This window comes from Pogona vitticeps, chromosome 4 (genome assembly GCF_051106095.1).
Source record: "Pogona vitticeps strain Pit_001003342236 chromosome 4, PviZW2.1, whole genome shotgun sequence".
Lineage (NCBI taxonomy): Eukaryota > Metazoa > Chordata > Lepidosauria > Squamata > Agamidae > Pogona > Pogona vitticeps.
This window is the reverse complement of record NC_135786.1, coordinates 187,534,762-187,552,798: the sequence shown is the minus strand read 5'-3', so window position 1 is coordinate 187,552,798 and position 18,037 is coordinate 187,534,762. Positions and strand designations below refer to the sequence as shown.

Here is an 18,037-nt window from a genome sequence, read left to right as displayed (position 1 = left end):
AACCAACTAACATCGTTAAGCGAGGCACCACTGTACTTTCTTATGATCTACACAGCTGAAAGCTTTGCTGTAGTCTATAAAGGACAATCTGATCTTTGGAAATTCTTTGGGGCTTTCCAGTAGCCAGCAGATATTTGCAATATGATCTCAGGTGCCTCTCTTCCTTTTTGAAATTCAGCTTGAAACATCAGGCATTTCATGCTCTATATAAAAGTCTTTGAGCATCACCTTGATTACATGGGAAATTAGAGGAATGGTCCTAAAATTACTGCAATCTTTGGTATCTCCTTTCTAAGGGAGATTCTTCAAACGATCGAACAGATGGCTGTACCCATGGATATCACCGGATGGTCAATATAAAATCCAAGTAGACTATGAAATTGGAAGCACGAGAGGGAGAAGCTGCATCTCTCAGCCAAAACAAGACCAGGAGTGGATTCTGGTACTGATTATAAACTGTTCATATTCAACATTAGAGTAAAGCTGAAAAAACAGTAAAAGAAATGTAGTGCCAAAATATAATTCAAACAACATCCCTGATTAATTTAAAGCCCACAAAAGGGGCTTTACTAAACTCAATTGACCACGAACTGGAAGAACTGTGGATTGAAACCAGAGAATTAGGAAAAAATGCAAAAAAGAAAATTCCTGAAGTAAAAAGAAAAGAAAAATGATAGATAGATGAACGATGGAAGGAACAGTTAAAATTGCAAAGTACAGACAAGAAAGAAAAGATGGCAGAAATAAGGTCAGAAGCCTGAAATAGAGAACTACTACAACAACCAGTGCAAAGAAATAGAGAAAAATAACAAAAAGGGAAAGCAAGAGATCCCTTCCAGAAGATCCAAGAAATCAAAGGGAAATGTAAACCTAGACTAGGAATGCTAAATGAACAGGGAAGCAGATTGAGAAAATAAAGAGAAGGTGGAAACAGTATACAGAAGATCAATACAAAAGAGATAAAAGGATGACAGACTATGAAGAAGAATCAGGAGTTCACTATGGTATTGTAACAGAGCCTGTCCGACATATTATTCTTGCAACATAATAACAAAAATATCAAAGTGTCAGGGAACACCTTCCAAGGCCTTCCATTTGCGACTTTATTCTCAAGTACAGAGTCCTCGTCCAGAGTATAAAGTGGGTGGACAGCACAGTCTAATGCTAAGGCAAACCAATTTGTTGCTTTACTAACTTTGAAAATGTGCATGAGATCCCTATTTTGTAAAAATAAGGAGGAAGGAAGAAGTGATATTTAATCACCAAGGTGCAAGACCTGGCCCCTTCAGTCAATTAGTCACTCTCCAGGAAGTCTAGCATACCACTTCTATCAATGGTGGATGGCCTCATATGCTGCGCCCACAACTGAACTTTTGAGCAGGTGATGGGAGGAGAAAAGTACAAGAATTCCCACAGAGTTTGAATTATACTTGTCCGGGAAACAGAAAGGGACAGAAGCACTTACCAACCCAGTTAGGTGGGCCACCAGAATGGCATGGAATTAATTTTGAGAAGTTATTGGTTAACACAATTCCATAGATGGAGATGGCACATTTCTCCAGATGTATAATCTGGTCCATACAGAGTCTAATATACAACCCGAGCTTCACTAGCCATGCCAGTCTAGGAACTATTCTAAAGAAAATGCAATATTGACAATAGAAGATATCTGTTTCTTTTTACAATCTGTGCTTCTATGGATTGAAGCATGAACAGAGAACCCACAGGATCAGTTTGGAAAGCAGAAGTGTGTAATAGTGGCATTGAGATAACCAGGTATACAGAACAAAACATATACGAATGCTGCATGCATGGTAGTCGTCAGACATTAAAGAAAATTTAGAAGTAGGTACTGGTACTAGGATCTGGTGCTAACAGGTATAGCAGGAAGAGGGCACCAACTATACAGTACAACTGCAGCCTACAGATTGGTGCCAATTATAGGTCTAAAGACAATTGTATTAATCCCTCAAAGACTGGGTAGATTGGCACCTTAAAGACAGGACTCCACCCAACCACCACCAAAGAGAGAAAGAGGAAAAAAAGGATTGGGGGGGGGGAGTAAAAAAGGTGTTGTCCTCAGCAATCCAAGTCCTTGTATCTGACAAGGGGGCAGCTCCATTAAGAGGTTTACTGGAAAAAAACTGGATTACTTTGGATAAAAGGAATTAACAACACTCCCTGTGATTTTTAGAGCAAACTTTTTGTTTCTTCCTTTTCTTGTTTAGTGCTCTGTTATACTTCTTGTGAGTATACTGATTACAGAAGGCCTTAACTAGTTTGCTCAAAGGGACATTTGCTGTTGCCCCAAGTTGAAGCCAAAGAAATTCCAGAAATTGTAGTAACCACGCACTAGCTTTGAGCTCTTTAATTTATTACCTTTTAAATATGGCTTGACTTAATGGAAGTCTTAACTCAAAGCAATAGACTTTGCACCAGAAGCTGACAGCCTGGATCCAGATGGTAGTAGCTTAGAGGCTCTTCCTGAGAAGTGCTTCAGTTCTGACCCTGCCTTAGTATCCTTTGCAAGCCATGCTCTGCACATGGGAAGCAAGATCAGTCAGCATTCCAGCATTCCATGCTTTTCCTTGTGCTCCCACATGTGGACTGTTCAATTTCAAAGAACCCTCAAAAACAGGAGTGCTAGGAAATCTATGGATAAGAACTAGTATGCAGCTTGTACCGCCTGAGGGAAGGAATTTTACATATTTATTGGAGAATATATATCTCACTGATTTTTCCAAATGGATATACTCAAAGCAGTTAAGAGTATAAATATAATAAAATATTGAAGATTTCCAGGGTCCCTAAAGAGATCTGACATGTCTATTTTGCCCTTTCAACTTCCTTTTTAACAAATCCCTCCATCTGAAAAGTTTCATCTTTTGAAGGCAAACGTAGGTGTTGAACTTTCTAGGAAATCTTCCATTTCCTCAAAAAGTCAAATTTCAGTGTTGGAGTCTGTTCCCAAGTAGTCCAGCCAGAGGTGCCTTTCTGACTAGAAGTCTGGGGGCTATTATACCAGTTGTCACCTCCTTTCATGCTGGCTTAAAATGGGAATGGTTACATCTTGAACCATAGCCTGTGGGAGGAAAGTAGAAATCCTTCATCCTCACAAGTCTCCTAAAAATGTCTTTTACCAGAACTAATATTAATCTCCCACAATAATGTTAATATTATTTTTAACCAATGCAATCAACTATTTAGTCAATTAATAATTTGATAGCACATGAGGTTGCCCTAGAATATTGGGAGCAGCTTCTCCTTGGTTTGGACTCCTTAGTCTGAATATGCTTGCTGAATATAGATGAGATGGACCTTTCAGCTCAATTAATATCTCCATGGACTGAAGCTACTGATGTAATCTAGAGGGTGTTACTGCAGTGTCTCATTTTAGATGAAGAGAACATGTATGCATACAGCTTATTGTCAGGCTAAATAGGACAAACTCTTTCCTCTCTTTATTGATTACTAAAACTCACTTCCACAAGCTGTTACTACTTATTTGTACTGGTACAACCTATTAATGTTCTGCTTTTGTATTGGTCAATCCCAGATGACCTCATGGCCTAAAGCAGGCACATGAAACCCAAGAATGGGCAGATATTTTGGGCAAATGTAAGCCTCAGACAGCATGACCAGTGGTCAGGGATAATGTGAGCTATAGCCCAAAACATCTGAAAGGCTCCAAATTAATTACCCATAATCTAATGCATCCCAGCTAACATAAAATATATATTGTTTCCACCATTGTTGCCTTTGTTCCCCTTTCCCATGTCAAATTCTAAAAGGCAACCTCCTCAGGGCAAGACCCTGTACTTTTGTAGTTGAACGCACCATGCACAGTAATGGCAGTATGACACACACTCACAGATATATACATATGTGAGTCAGGGTATGTGCCTCTCTGTGTGTCTACCCATATCACTTCAACACTCTAAACACCTTTGGAAAAGCACAGGCTTGCTCAATGATATGAACTACTGAAAAGGAACAGAAACTAAGTGACATTTCCCTAAGTTCAATTGTTTATAAAGCTCAATGGCACATCAAAAAGCCATCTGTCAGAGAAACAAGTTCTCCATTTCTGTTCTGTGGAGATTTCTTTACTTTGGTCAAAGTCTGGTGCATTGATTTTGAGACCATTTTACTGGATTGCCATTTGTTTTGCCTCACCTCCTACATTAATCCAAACAATAAGGGCCTTTAAAGCATTCATAAATAACCTACTGCTGCTGCCATTGGCACCTAGAAGCCAAGCGTAGCAATGTTAAGCAACAACAAATTTCATAGTTCAAGAGGCACAGTTAAGAAAAAGGTTGCTCAGGAAAAAAAATCACTCATTTACCACAAGATCCTTTAAAATGGCATGAAATCAGTCAAGTAACTATAGAAACCAATTTCTTCAGCTCTGTATCACACATCTCACACCTCAATTGTCTTTATTATTGTCTGCTGTCAGATCCTTAATCAGAAATGTGAACAGGCTTGATTTATTCAGCAGGGAAAAGAATCTGTAGGTCAAGTAAAAAAAAAATCTCACTCACATTCTTCAACCTTAGGTATTTTCATTTAATTCTGTTCCTAGTAGCTCTGGGGGCAACTCCAGTGAGATCCAATATTAAGGCTCAATTAAAATAAGCTCCAATTAGTGGAGCTTTTTTCTCTCCGGCTAGAAAAGTCAGGAAATGGATATTGGGAAATGTAAAAAGTCAGCTACTGAGAGGAGGCTGCAGCAGACATAAATGAACTTATTTGTTGATTTCTGCAGTTGCTATGCAGAGGCCTCTGGGAGTAAAAGCTTAACCAGTCTAAGCTATAAACTAAAACCCCTGCAGCTAAACATGAACTGTGTGAAACAAGGGCTCCATTCCAGAACAGAAAACTGCTGGGCCCAGAAAATTAAAAGCCAGAGGCGTTTTCCATTTAAAACTAAATCCCAGTACCGCCTCCCAGCCAAAGAATTATAAGCAGTATCAGATTTACAAAACGAACAATTACCCTGGAAAAATGTAGCCTATTGTACGGTCCCAGATGCTAAATCTCAAAGTGTCTCTTTTTTTTTCCTAATCCCACATTATATTCCTACCAAACACACTGCTGTAGTTTAGGCCTGTCTAGAAATAGTTCTTTGTAAACTATGAAAATAAAATGTTAAGAGCCCATAATTCATTGACCTCATTTGAAGTGCTGCCCTTGCCTGTAGCAGTTCCTGTCCTTCCCTAAGGCCTCGGCAAATGGTATGCAACAGCAAAATAAACCCTGACCTAATTGCCAGGAGAGAACGCCAAGCTTCCCTCAGAATACAAAGGCAAGCATGGTAACTTGAAAGTCCTACCTCTTTTGCTTTCTGCTTTAATCGCAGCTGTTCCGGATCTTCTTTATTGGAACGGCTCTATCCGGGGGAAAAAAAGGAGGGGAGGGGGAGAGAAAGGAAGTTTAATAGGAATTAGATGGCACCCAAACACACAATATCTTTAAATATTTAATAAGTTACCTTCCCTGCCACCACCACCCCCCATCTTCTGATTGGAAACCTTAGCTGCAGGGGCTTCATGCCTCAAGCCAGAATGGCACACTCCCCACACCCCACAACCATCTCTTCATCAGGGACTGCTGCCTCCACTCTAGCCCAGAGGAAACTTGAACTAAAAATGATGCTAACATTGTCAGTCAGGTCCAGCCTAGGCGTGATGATGTTCATGTCAGCAGCAGACATTGTGTGTGGTGGTGGTGTGGGGGGGGCAGAGAGGGAATAAGCATCGAAGAAGAAGAGAAAGATCCAACCCTATTTTTTCCATTTGAGTACAGCAGCAATTGGATTTTTCACATTCCCAGATGTCAAAACATCTGGTAGATTTTGAAATAATATTTCAAATCTTTAATATTCAACTATTTTCTAAGTGTTATGGTAAGATGCTGTTATGGCTGAATGATCAGAAATGGAAAACCAAGATTCCCATTGAACAACTTTGGCCTTTTAGATATTTTAGGCTGTAACTCCCACAGCCCCTTTCCATTGGCTATGCTGGATAGGGCTTCTGGGAGGTGAAGACCCATACTCCTGCAGAGTTAAATATTCTGCTCCTGTTTCAAGAAATTCAAGACAATGTTCTACCACAGAGGTCGAAGTTTGATCCTTGCCAACCACGGCTTGCAAATCAAACATATCAGCCACCAGTTAAGACCCTCTTCTAGTAGTCTGTAAATGGGCAGCCAGCATTATATTTGCACCAAACCAGGGTCAAGCATTTACAGTATACTTGCAGACCCATTCTTTCTGCTGTCTTATTGGATTGGATGACAGCGAGACATCCTGTTGATAGAACAACTTCCACCTTTTTACATTTCTTTTTAACCTCAATTTTATTATTTCTTTGTATTATCCTTCCTATCCATATCAATCATGAAGAGGTGCTACCCAAAAAGTACCAAGAGGCTTATGGACAACACACACACTAACAAAATAAGTCATTATGTGTGGTGTACATTGTTAGCGTAAACTAGCTTAAATGTTTAAAACTGAACAATGATGTTTTAAACTGAACAGAAGTTTTAAACTTTTACGATATATTTTGATAGTTATAATGATGATTTTATACGATTATATTTTACGACGTTTTATAACTGTTTGTAAGCTGCCCCGAGTAGACTCTGTCTAGAGGGGTGGGGTAGAACTCAAATAATAAACAAACAAACAAACAAACAAACAAACAAACAACATTAAAAGAGTCATTAAGAGCATTTGTGGACTAAACCTCACTAGCCACGCTATCCAATCTACATTTTGACTGCACATGAAAAAAGAGGAATTTTAAGGCTGGACAATGGTTCTAGGGTCAACATGGACTTCTTCCCTGGGTTTCTCCTTCCTTTTAAGAAGACAGTTGCTAAGGAAAATCTTGACAGAGTTCCATCACTTTCACTGAGGTTCAGGATCTACAGGTTCCAGGGCTAAGGGAAAGGTCCCAGCATATCCTTTCCTCTGAGACCCAGGTTTTAAGAAATCTAATACTGTAAATGTGCAAATACAACAACCTTCCTCCAGAGATTCGCGAGGCCCCGTCACTGGGCATTTTAAAGACCCATCTAAAAATTTGGATGTTTAAGCAGGCTTTCCCTCCAGATAACACTTAATTTTTCTTTCTTTAATCTATTTTTATATTGCCATCTTGAAGAATATGTTTATTGTTGTCTGTTGTTTATTGTTTATAGCATATTATTGATTTTTTACTTTTTATTCATTATATGTATATTTTAATGTATTTTACATGCCTGGAAGCCGCCTAGAGTGGTCATATTGACCAGATAGGCGCAGTATAAATAAAATAAATTAAATAAATAAATAAATAATAATAATGTAGCTATCAGTAGCTCATTATGAGCTAGGTTGAAGCACCTGGCTGCAGAGCCAGGGGCTGGGAGTTTGAAGCCCCACTATACTTCCTAGGAGATTTGCAAGCCAAGTTTACTCAGAGAATATGTAACTGATGTGATTATCCGGCTTGCCACCTGTGTGGCCTTGGACAAGCTGCATAGTGCCATAACAGCATCTGCTAAACTACTACTGGAGGATCTGCTAAACTACTACTGAGTACAGTGGTGCCTCGCAAGACGGGCGCTCCATTTAACAACGAATCCGCATTAGGACAAGGTTTTTGCAATCGCAAAGCGATCACAAAACGTTTTGAATGGGGGAATTTCGCCGCGCGATGATCAGTTCCCTGTTTCGGGAACCGATTTTTGCTTCCCGATGATCAAAACAGCTGATCGTCGGGTTTTCAAAATGGCCACCGGGTGCTCAAAATGGCTCCCCGCTGTGTTTAGGAGCCATTTTTCACTGCACAGGCACCTGAAAGTAGCCGCCGCCGTGGAGGATCTTCACTGGACGGTGAGTTCTTAGCCAATTGGAACGCATTAACCAGGTTTTAATGCATTTCAATAGCTTTTTTATTTTCGCTTTACGACGTTTTCGTTCTACAGCGATTTCGCTGGAACGAATTAACATCGTAATGCGAGGCACCACTGTACTTTATACCACAGATAGGTGCCATAAGTCCAAATTAACTTGGCAGAGACTACAGTATTATCATAGCATTTATTCCACCTATATCAGCAACCAGCTTTAAGACTATTCAACTACTGTAGATCTTTTGACAACACAACACTTTGAAATTCTCTCACCTTGGCTGCTCGGAGTAACATCTCTCTTTCTTCTTCATCTTTCCTCTGCTTCTCTATGTGATCCAGCTGCTCTAGAAACCGAAGCTGAGCCCGTGTATCACTAGAGATTGTGTACTTATCACTCCCCTTAAAAAGAAGAAGAAAATTCACAGCCAGGGTTCAACCTACATAGTGGATCAAGGCGTATAGGCATACTTTGGCTGAAAACAACTTTGATTATCAGTTATCAATGGCTAAGATGCATTTACTTAATAAATATAGAAACAAAATTCTTGCCTTAGCAAAACTGCATCTGCTACAATTAATTTGCCCCAAGATCAAGCCCTCTGAAATTTTCATTGTGTAATCCATATCTATTCTTTTTACAGTAATATCTATTATACAATATTTATATGTTGTCCCAAACAATATGTTGTTTGTGCTGCTTCTACCATAACAGATACAATAGGACCATAAAGACAGGAGAATCTAATGCAAGATACAGATAAAACCAGTAACAATTGATGAAAAAAATGCAATAAAAATGCACAAATATGACACAGGTAAATGAACATTCCAAAATCTATAGGTCATGAAGCTTCAGCCAAATCCTTGCTCAAAGAGCAAAGTTTTTACACCACCAAATACTGTTTTGTTCAAAGCCATAGATAAAATGGTGACTGCAAAAGCTCACCAGTTTGTCTCTTCTCATTCTTATTATACAAAAACTTTTGACACTTAATGCTGTATACAGTCTTGGTGATGCCAGCATAAAATTTTGATTGATATTTGTCTGCTTTTTTCTTTTCTTCTTCTTCTTCTTTTGGTGACAGCTGAATGGCTATATACAAACAAAATGTCTGACTACTCTTACGTTATGAAGAGATACACCTGGTGTCCAAAGAAACAGTAGGTATTTCTGGTGAACCTCTCTGGGGAAGGTATTTGACTACCACAGTGCTGTCACTGGAAGGACTTTCTGGGCAGCCACCTGCTGCACTTCATTTACTGGGAAACTCAGAGGAGAGCCCCAGACATTTATCTAAGGGCTCACCAGGAATAACTGCCTGAGGTGATTTTCAGGCTTCAAACTAAGCACCAGTATTTAGAACTAGACTTGGAAATGTAGGTTGCCAAGTGGTACTCAAACATTACCAATGTCTTAGCCAATAGCCTTGATGTCCTATTTTGAATCAGCTGAAATTTCTGGACTATTTTAGCTGGTCTTTTTACATTTCCATCTCAGCGATCACAACAGCAGATCATCATGAATTAACATAGAAGTGTTATTTCCATCTGCAATGGAGCACACCCCACCCTACTCACAAGTCCATTCCTTTAAAGAGAGTTGTTTTCTCAGAATACAGTGCACCTCATTCAGATGGGCAAAAAACCTGCTCTCTTAACAATGTCTCTGTTTCCACTGCACAGAGGGCATAACTACATGTGATACTTAATTTGCACTGTGCATGTATGCTTTCCTTTTTCACTTTTTATTTCAGGCACAGGCAGCTGATGTTTCCAATTGTGCTATGAAATGCAATGCTAATCCTGATCAAGTTGAGAAAGAGATAAGCCTCTTTCTTTTCCATGTAATGCATTTGTATGAAAAGTTGTCCACACCTCCAATATGTTTGTAAATGGAATAAAAATAAGTATGTGCTATATTGGAAGCATACTGTACATGGCCCAAAGTGTAAGCTTATGAGTAGTGATACCAATTTAGCCAAATAAGCATTACATTCTGATATTCCAACACATTTAATTAGCTTATAACTTTCTCAAGCAAACTCCAGATTTTTTTTCAACCATCATTTTAGCCTGTGTTGCTGAGCTACAGCCTAAATTTATATACCTTTCAACTTTTCATGGAAGAAAAAGCTTCTTCGACCCACTCCCTTGACAAATCCATTGTCCAATTTGCCCACTCACCCGGTAATGCAGCTCAGATTTGTAAACTGATAGGAAGTAGAAGAAGGAAACAGGCAGGAAAGGACATTGTTGCCTCTGGTTCTGAATACCAGGGGTTTTTGAAAAGGTATATGGATGTCTCCCAGATTGCACATTCAGACTATTTCTAAGCAGTTAATGAATCTTAGCTCTGTTTCCCCTCTATGCAGTGGAGGGAAAGCAATGGGCCTCCAAGATGCTTTCTTCAGACTAAGCTTGCATCAGACTAAGCCAGTATGGCCAGTGGTCAAAGGGGATGAGAATTTCAGTAAAGCAATCACTATAAAACCACATCCTGTTATTTTATAATCTTACTTGCCTACCTTGAAAGCAAGTTCTTCTATTTGTCACTTTTTGAAAGCAAGGTTTTGAAGGTGAAACATGAGGAAACAGCCATTTCCACATCTGACTAAGTTGCAACTTTTTGAAAAGAACAGCTCCTCATATTTAACTCCCACCCCAAACATGAAGTTTGAAATGCCATTAAATGTTTACTACATGTAGGAAGCAGTCTCCACACTTCAAACATCAGATGGGGAGGATCATAGACTACAACTACCTCAAGGCAGTCAAGGCATTTCCAGCTTGTCTGGAGAAAGGCTATAACCTATACGCCTTCTCTACCTGTGGTGGAAATCCCATTGTACTGCTATTCAAATGGTGTAACTGTTGGAGGCAAACTGCATGAAGTTAAAAAATCTGCATAGAGATTTTCTCATACATATGGAGTCACATGGCTTGGCATGCAACAGTGTCTGCAGAAATTTCTGAATGTGAGGCCATTCACCTCTGAACATTATCTTTTTTGTATGTCAGCACAAGAGGATTGGTAAGTAGGCAGATGAACATCTGTTTGTAGTAGATACCAAAGTCTTCCAAGCTCAGGGGTTTTCAGCAAGATATTACAGGTTTAAATGTAAGTATGTGAATCCCTCATCTGTAGTAACTTAGATTTGTGTACACAGCTTATCCCACATATAGCTCATGGAGCCCAGGAGTTACCATGTTTCCCAAAAATAAGACAGGACTTTATATTAATTTTTGCTCAAAAAAACCCATTAGGGCTTATTTTCATGGTATGTTTTATTTTATGTCATGTCATCTTCTGGTTGCTGCACAATGCTACACAATGGTGTAGAGTGGAGTTTTACTTAACTAGGGCTTATTTTGGGAGTAGGGCTTATATTACGAGCATCCTGAAAAATCATACTAGGGCTTATTTTCAGGTTAGATCTTATTTTTGGGGAAACAGGGTACTATGACCTACCTTTCTGTGCCTGTTTCCAGCCTATAGACTTTGGGATTCCAGTGTGTTTTTTTTAAAGTAGATCTCAAATGTCTCAAGTCTTCCCTCCTACAGTATTAGATTTTTAGAAGCTATACTGAGCCATAGAAAGGCAATAGACAATGCTGCCTGCTGTTTGGGACAATACTGAAATGACCATATGTGCTTTAAGAGTAAAATCTATTTACATATTTTAACTCATGCCATAGGCCATGTTCAGATCTTACATAGCCAAGCCTCTTTCAAACGCAGAAACTGAAGGTCAGCAGTTACTATGGATTATCTTGGGAGGTAGTGAGCACGCCAATGCTGGAGGCATTCATGAGAAAATTGGACAGCCATCTATCAGATCCACTTTGATTTGGATTCTTGCATTAAGCAGGAGGTTGGACTCAATGGCCTTACAGGCCCCTTCCAACTCCATTATTCTATTATTCTATTCTGCTCTGTCCTCTCTTAAAAGATATAAACAAAAACCAAAGTAATGTGAATTCACTGGCAGGACAGAAGACTATAATGGCTGAAGTTACTACTATATATTTTGTTCTTATATTCAGGCAGGGTTTAGCACAACAGTATAGCCAAGATCCAAGATCTTAATGGTCTAACAGGTAAACATTCTTTAAGATGGATTTAAGATGCATGATCCCGAATTTAACTATTACTTTAAAATATCATTGCATACATTATTCTCGAGACCAAGAACCTCAATTATTATTTCTTTACCTTATAGGCCATCATACGGTGCTGAGCAATTACAGTCAGTTTCTCTAGAAGCCCTCTTAATCTCTCCTGTGTAGCATGGGAGATCAAGTTCAGAACATCAGAATTAACTTCCGTAATGTCATGCCTTTTACCTGTGGAGGCAGAAAAAATCCATTACGTGTTTTAGTACTAGCTGATAATTGAAATAATTAGCACAGCAGATATTCTGTTCCCCCTGGAAATCATACCCATTATGAATAAAGGTTTGGGAGATTGTGATTTTCCTGGTAAAGTCACAACTTCAAAGATCTTAGACATTACATTAATAAAACCTAGCCTACAGCTTCAGAAAATAGACATTGTTTCACTTAGCCTCTAGAATCACTCTCCGTGCAAGGTCATTTATAGGACAAAGTTAATAAGAATACAGAAATCAAACCTTGTGGTTTGGAGAAGGAGAGAAGCTGTAGCTATAGAAATTAGTGCCATATTCTGTTAATTTCAGTAATTAAAAAATAGAGAATTACATTTTGCCCTGTTCGACATGGTGCTTGTTAAATTCTGACATGTTAATGAACAGACATTCATTGCAACACACTTCAGGCATCATAGTCTGAGCCATCCCATTCATACCCCATCCCAACTAACAACAACATATGGCAACTTGACCCACACTCCCAACAGAATACAATGGAAAAGAACAAACTCAATTAAGGTCCTAAAAGCACTGTTTTCCCATCTCTACCCCCATAACAGCAACTTGCCCGCATAAGCTCTGCTTTTTTGCCCTTTCTGCACCACCACCTGATTTATTCCCTCTAGCATTTTCATAGCAGCAACATTATCGTTTATTTGCTTCAAGCAAAGCTGCCTTCAACCTTGCACTAAGACTAAGCATCACCTCTGCAATGCCCTTCAGTTGCACACATACTAATGAAGGTTTTCTATAGTTGACAACTGACCTTCATCTTCTGAGTGCAGGTTCCGTAAGGCAGAGTGAGAACATCTTCAATTCAGTGGTAAGACTAGCAAATGACTTAAATGTAAACCCAAGGCATTTTCCTGTCTCTGTACACCTTACAGGTGTGATGACTAAAGGATACAAACTATATTGATGAATAAAAACATCTTTCTTACTACTAAGAATAAAATGTACCTCCAAAATAAAAGGGCTCATGGTTTCTATTGTAAAAACAGAACATGAAAAACTATAGAAGAACATGAAATAGCTGTCTCACATACAATGTGTATGTATGTTCTCAGCCAACAATATACCAAGCTTAGGCAGCACTGTTTGGTGCTGCAAAGTAGCTGACAACCACTTGCTCAGATTGAGGCACAGATTTGGTGAACAAAATGAAAACTGAGACCTCCTCACAGCAAAGGAGGACAATTTGAGGGTCTCGGGACCAATCTAGTTCCTAAAGCAATTTCATTTAACCAGATTAAATTTTAAATTAAGGTGTGTCCAGGCAAATTCCATTAGTTACATAATTTCAAAATTTGCATGCCATGCCTGACTATCACTTAGTGTGTATCTTCTGTAGCCACAGGTGGTCCGACTGCATTGTTCCACAAGGTAAGACATAATCTAGAATTCCTAAAGGCTATTTTTGCAGTCTTCACCTCTTCCTATCCCTTCCCATGTATTTTTTGGTTAAATATAAATTGCCACTCTTGGAATTTTTCAGGATCAGTGATTTTCATTGGAGAAATAAACAGGGCCTTGTTTGAACATGCAAACACATGCATGAAGAGTATAAATGGTTTTACTTTGAGGAGTGGTATAACGACAGTTAATTTGCCCTGTTAACCAAATGGCTTTATCTCAAAAAAAGTGCTGCTTGTCATGATGGCATGTCTGAGAAAAAAAGGGGTGTCACAGCGTACAACTAGTACAACCTCTCTCTTTTCTGAAATACTCTTGCAACTTGGCTTTCTCACCTATTTCTATGATCTTCTTCTGCAGTGCATCTGAAGAAAGAAGAAGTTCCTCAGGGCAAGACCGGATAATTGTGCCAACTGTCACAGAATTTGTTCTTAATATGCATGCATTCTCTTCACTCAAGTTGACTCCAGCCATGGAAGTCACATCATTGATGTCATCTTCATCCCTACCAACAAACAACTTCTATTATATTTTGTATCTGCACTAAATTATAAAGGAAAATAAAACTATTTCATTAAATAAACACTGCAATTCACAAGAAATACTACTTTGCAGTTCAGTTACAACCTATGTTACTTCATTTCCTTGAATCGCACAAAAACCTAGGTACATTTTTCAGCTCCACAGAATAGTTCTTCCACTGAAAACAGAAACAAAGCAGCAAGATGTAGAACATTATGAAACAAACCAAGGACCAGTGGTAAATCAAAGGGACACCTTAAACCAAGAAGACATATTGGAAAGGGGACAGAAAAAAGACACAAGCAAGAAGACAACTTCATTAACAAGCATCTAGAAGCCAGTAAAAGAAAACATGCCTATAGACAACATGCTAATTTCATGGAGTAGTGGCTGGCCAAATAATTAACTGTTCACTCTAGTTGTTCCTTAACTACACTTCTTCCATCACAAAGTAACTTAGTGAAAACAAGATGTCAGGATACAATGCCATTTACATGCAATACATACTCTCTCTCTCCCCATCCATCCATCTATCCAGCCATCCCCACTTTTCTCCTTAAAAGGACCCAAGGTGGCTTATATCGTTAAAATGAAATATTTAAAGTTAAAAACAGTAAGTATACAAACATTTAAAAAGAATTAAGTATTATTTGAAAAACGGCAATTAAAATCAATACTGTACTAAGAACACATATAAAAGCAACAGAGCACAACAATCTATTCAACCCCCGCTCTCAGACAGCCAGTCACTAAGGGGAGCCTGCTTCAAGAAAAAAATCTTGCCTATTTATAGAAGGACAGCAAAGAGGGGGCCAGCCTGGCTTCCCATGGGAAGAAATTCCAGACTCTCAGAGCAGTGACAGAGGAGGCCATCTCCCATTAACTTACCAAGCATGCCTATGAGGGTGGTAGGATTGAGAGAAAGACTTTGCTAGATTATTTTAATGCCCGGGCAGAATCACAGAGGGATATGCAGTCTTTTAGATGGCTTGGACCCAAGCCAAAGTTTAGGGGTTCATAGGTTAAAATCAGCATTTTGAATTGTGCCAAGAAATGGATCAGCAACCTTAAAAATGGCTGTTGGTTGTGTTGTGGGATACCACATGTTCAAGACACATTGCATTTACAAAGCAGGTTACAAAAGTACAAACACCACAAAAATCTAGTCACACTTCCATGCATCCCATAGGGATCAAGAAGCATTTTAAAAACATTGTACTGATCATCTGTGTCCTGCCAACTAGCCCTTCTCCAATGCTATCTGTAAAAACGAATGAAGTAAATAACAAATGTAAAAGTGAGGACACATTTATGCAAGTGAATTCTATCCTGGAAAAGCCTAGCAAAGACTGCTAAACAGGCCAAAGTATGGTGCTGATCAGATTATATTTATTCTGCTTTCTAAAAGAAGTGCATGGAGATATACTTGCATTTTGCTAACTAAGGGCATGTATGCTGTCAAATTAAATTTGAAGCTAGTTCAGTTTTTAGAAATTGATTTAACATCACGTGGTTTCTGTGCCAATCGTGTATGAACTCATGGAAGAACCTTTAGTCTGGTTGTAAGCTGTGTGGTATATTGGCACTTCAGTGCTCCAGGTCCTGGTTTTCCTTCTGTACTAGGAACTTAATTCTTCATCTCAACAGTACCTTGTGCCTTTCTCAAGGTAGAGCTTGCCTGCCTTGAAACAGTTGATGTTGGATCCAGCAGCTTTTATTCAGCAAAGCCAGTGTTTATAGCCTACGATACAGGCCCACAACTACTCTAACAGCTGTTTCCTCTATCCTTTAAGAAAGTATATATAGTTTTGTAGTGGCATAGTGCTAGATCAATGCAGCGCTAAAACAAAAATAGTTAGAGGGGAAAAGGAAAACTTTCAACTGTAGGTACTCAAACTCAGCAAATCCCAGACACTATTTATTCTGGCAGAGGCAATCACATATGCCAAAATGAGTTTTTAAAAAGTGTGCCCAGAATTGATTTAAAATAAACAACCCCCATATGGGTGTTTAAAACAACCCGCTTCCTGTATGTCATGTAATTAGAGGTGTTTAATTCGCTTTAAAGCATGCCAAACCTGACACAAAAACAGAAGTATTGTGATGTGTAGTCAAGCCCTAAAAATAGCTTTACAAGCACTGTAATGAAATACAAGAATTAGAGCAAATTACATCTATGTGATCCACATTCCAACACTACTGCCATTTAACTCAGTTTCATCCTAATTCTACCTCCTGTTCCCCCCCTTTGTTTTTTTAACAGTGCAGCCATTTTTAAAGAAACTGAAAGCTACAATGAATTTAAGAGAAGACAACACAATCCTGGATACTGTACATTCTAATGGCCATAAAACAAGAGTCACGAATGGAAGGAGAAATTCTCCAACTTCACATTCTATTTCACCTCTTTCAGTATAGTATGTGGCATTATTGTGAAAGTCCAAGAACTTCAGCAGCTTTAAATTTACAACAGTGGCATGCAGGATTAGAAGACAGCAGCCTACAGAGCATCCTCAGCCTTGGGCAGTTATAGTTATTGTAGAATGTGCTTATCAAACTGCTACCATCATCCTCTGTGACAACACAGCTATGCCGAAACAGATTTCAAGGCTCTTTACATGAAGACAAGTGGAGTAAGTTAAATGCATGGAAGTCTATAAGACGATTGGATCTCTAACCTTTGGAACACTCCATAGATTTATATCAAATTCTTATGCCTGCATACATATTGCTTTGCAGGGCAATTTAGGGCAGTTATATTTGTCTTCTTAAAAATGCCATCTGCTATACAAGGGCAGGGCATCTTTGCGCTATCTCAGAATGTCTGTATTTATTAGAACTTAACGAAAGGACTGAGACGGGAAATTTTCATCAGGACAATATGAGTAATGATCTCCCTACTTTTAATTATAGTTTGATTAGTAGGTCCACTTCTGATGCTATTTTGTTTTGTTTTTGTTTTATAAATTGTTCCCAATACATCATTTGCCAGATGCTTCAGAAATCATCAAAGACTCCGATAAAATATTCTGGAAGTTGCTGTCAAAATATATATGTTGACCTACAGGGTGTGAACCACTATTTCTAGAGCACAATAAAGGGAGGCAAGAAGAGAGTTACAAGCTAGAAATATTAAAGGCACTGAAGAAGGTCCCAAGAGTATATCGCAAGATAGATACAGCAGGTCCCGCTACCCACTATTTAGGATAACATTAATGATTAAGCTGAAAATGCTCCAGTTCATACATCTGAGGCTAGATGTCACCTCCTTAATTAACAACAACTGATAAGCTGATTCTTCTACCTTCCTCCCAAAAGCACTGTGATTAGAAGCAATGGAAGATGAAAGACTCCTCATCAAGTTACCCCTGGCTGGAAGGCAGAGCTGTCAGGCAGAAAAATACATATCCTCCTCTCCTTCCCTAGCAATTTCCTTGTACAGATAGCTTCAGGAATAGTCTTCTTGCTGTTTGTAGATACACTGTGTTGGTTCATATCTTCAGAAAGACTCTTACTTGATTTGAGTCCCCTCAAAGAGCACTCCTATTTTGGGCATGTTCCAATTTTCTTTGAAATATCCTGCTTCATTTTGGGATTTATCAGGCAAATGCATACCCTTAATAAAATATATACTAAGACTTAGCATAAATTATTTAGGATAAGGGGCAGGAAACACACACACAACCAGACTGAATACTGTATGTTTGGGAACAGATCCCAACTTCAGACTGACTAGTTGTATGGGTAGTCCCTGTCCTCTGGTGATCATGAAATACTGGTGTGAATTGGTTCAACCCATCCAT

At 38.9% G+C, this 18,037-nt stretch overlaps 1 protein-coding gene and 1 long non-coding RNA gene across 7 annotated transcripts in view; one reads left to right on the top strand and one right to left on the bottom strand.

Moving 5' to 3' along the window:
• Positions 1-9,202, top strand: part of LOC144588976 (uncharacterized) — a 44,182-nt gene extending 34,980 nt beyond the window's left edge. The window contains exon 2 of the long non-coding RNA XR_013544772.1: positions 8,997-9,202. This is a non-coding gene — a long non-coding RNA (uncharacterized LOC144588976). The remainder of the gene's footprint in view (positions 1-8,996) is intronic.
• Positions 1-18,037, bottom strand: part of TAF4B (TATA-box binding protein associated factor 4b) — an 83,434-nt gene that overhangs the window by 38,632 nt on the left and 26,765 nt on the right. For all 6 annotated transcript variants that reach the window (XM_078392632.1, XM_072998875.2, XM_020785735.3 and 3 more), the window contains exons 10-13: positions 14,048-14,217; positions 12,125-12,255; positions 8,185-8,310; positions 5,339-5,395 (exon numbers count right to left, since the gene is read on the bottom strand). In XM_078392632.1, the coding sequence (XP_078248758.1) occupies positions 5,339-5,395; positions 8,185-8,310; positions 12,125-12,255; positions 14,048-14,217 (484 nt within the window). The remainder of the gene's footprint in view (positions 1-5,338; positions 5,396-8,184; positions 8,311-12,124; positions 12,256-14,047; positions 14,218-18,037) is intronic.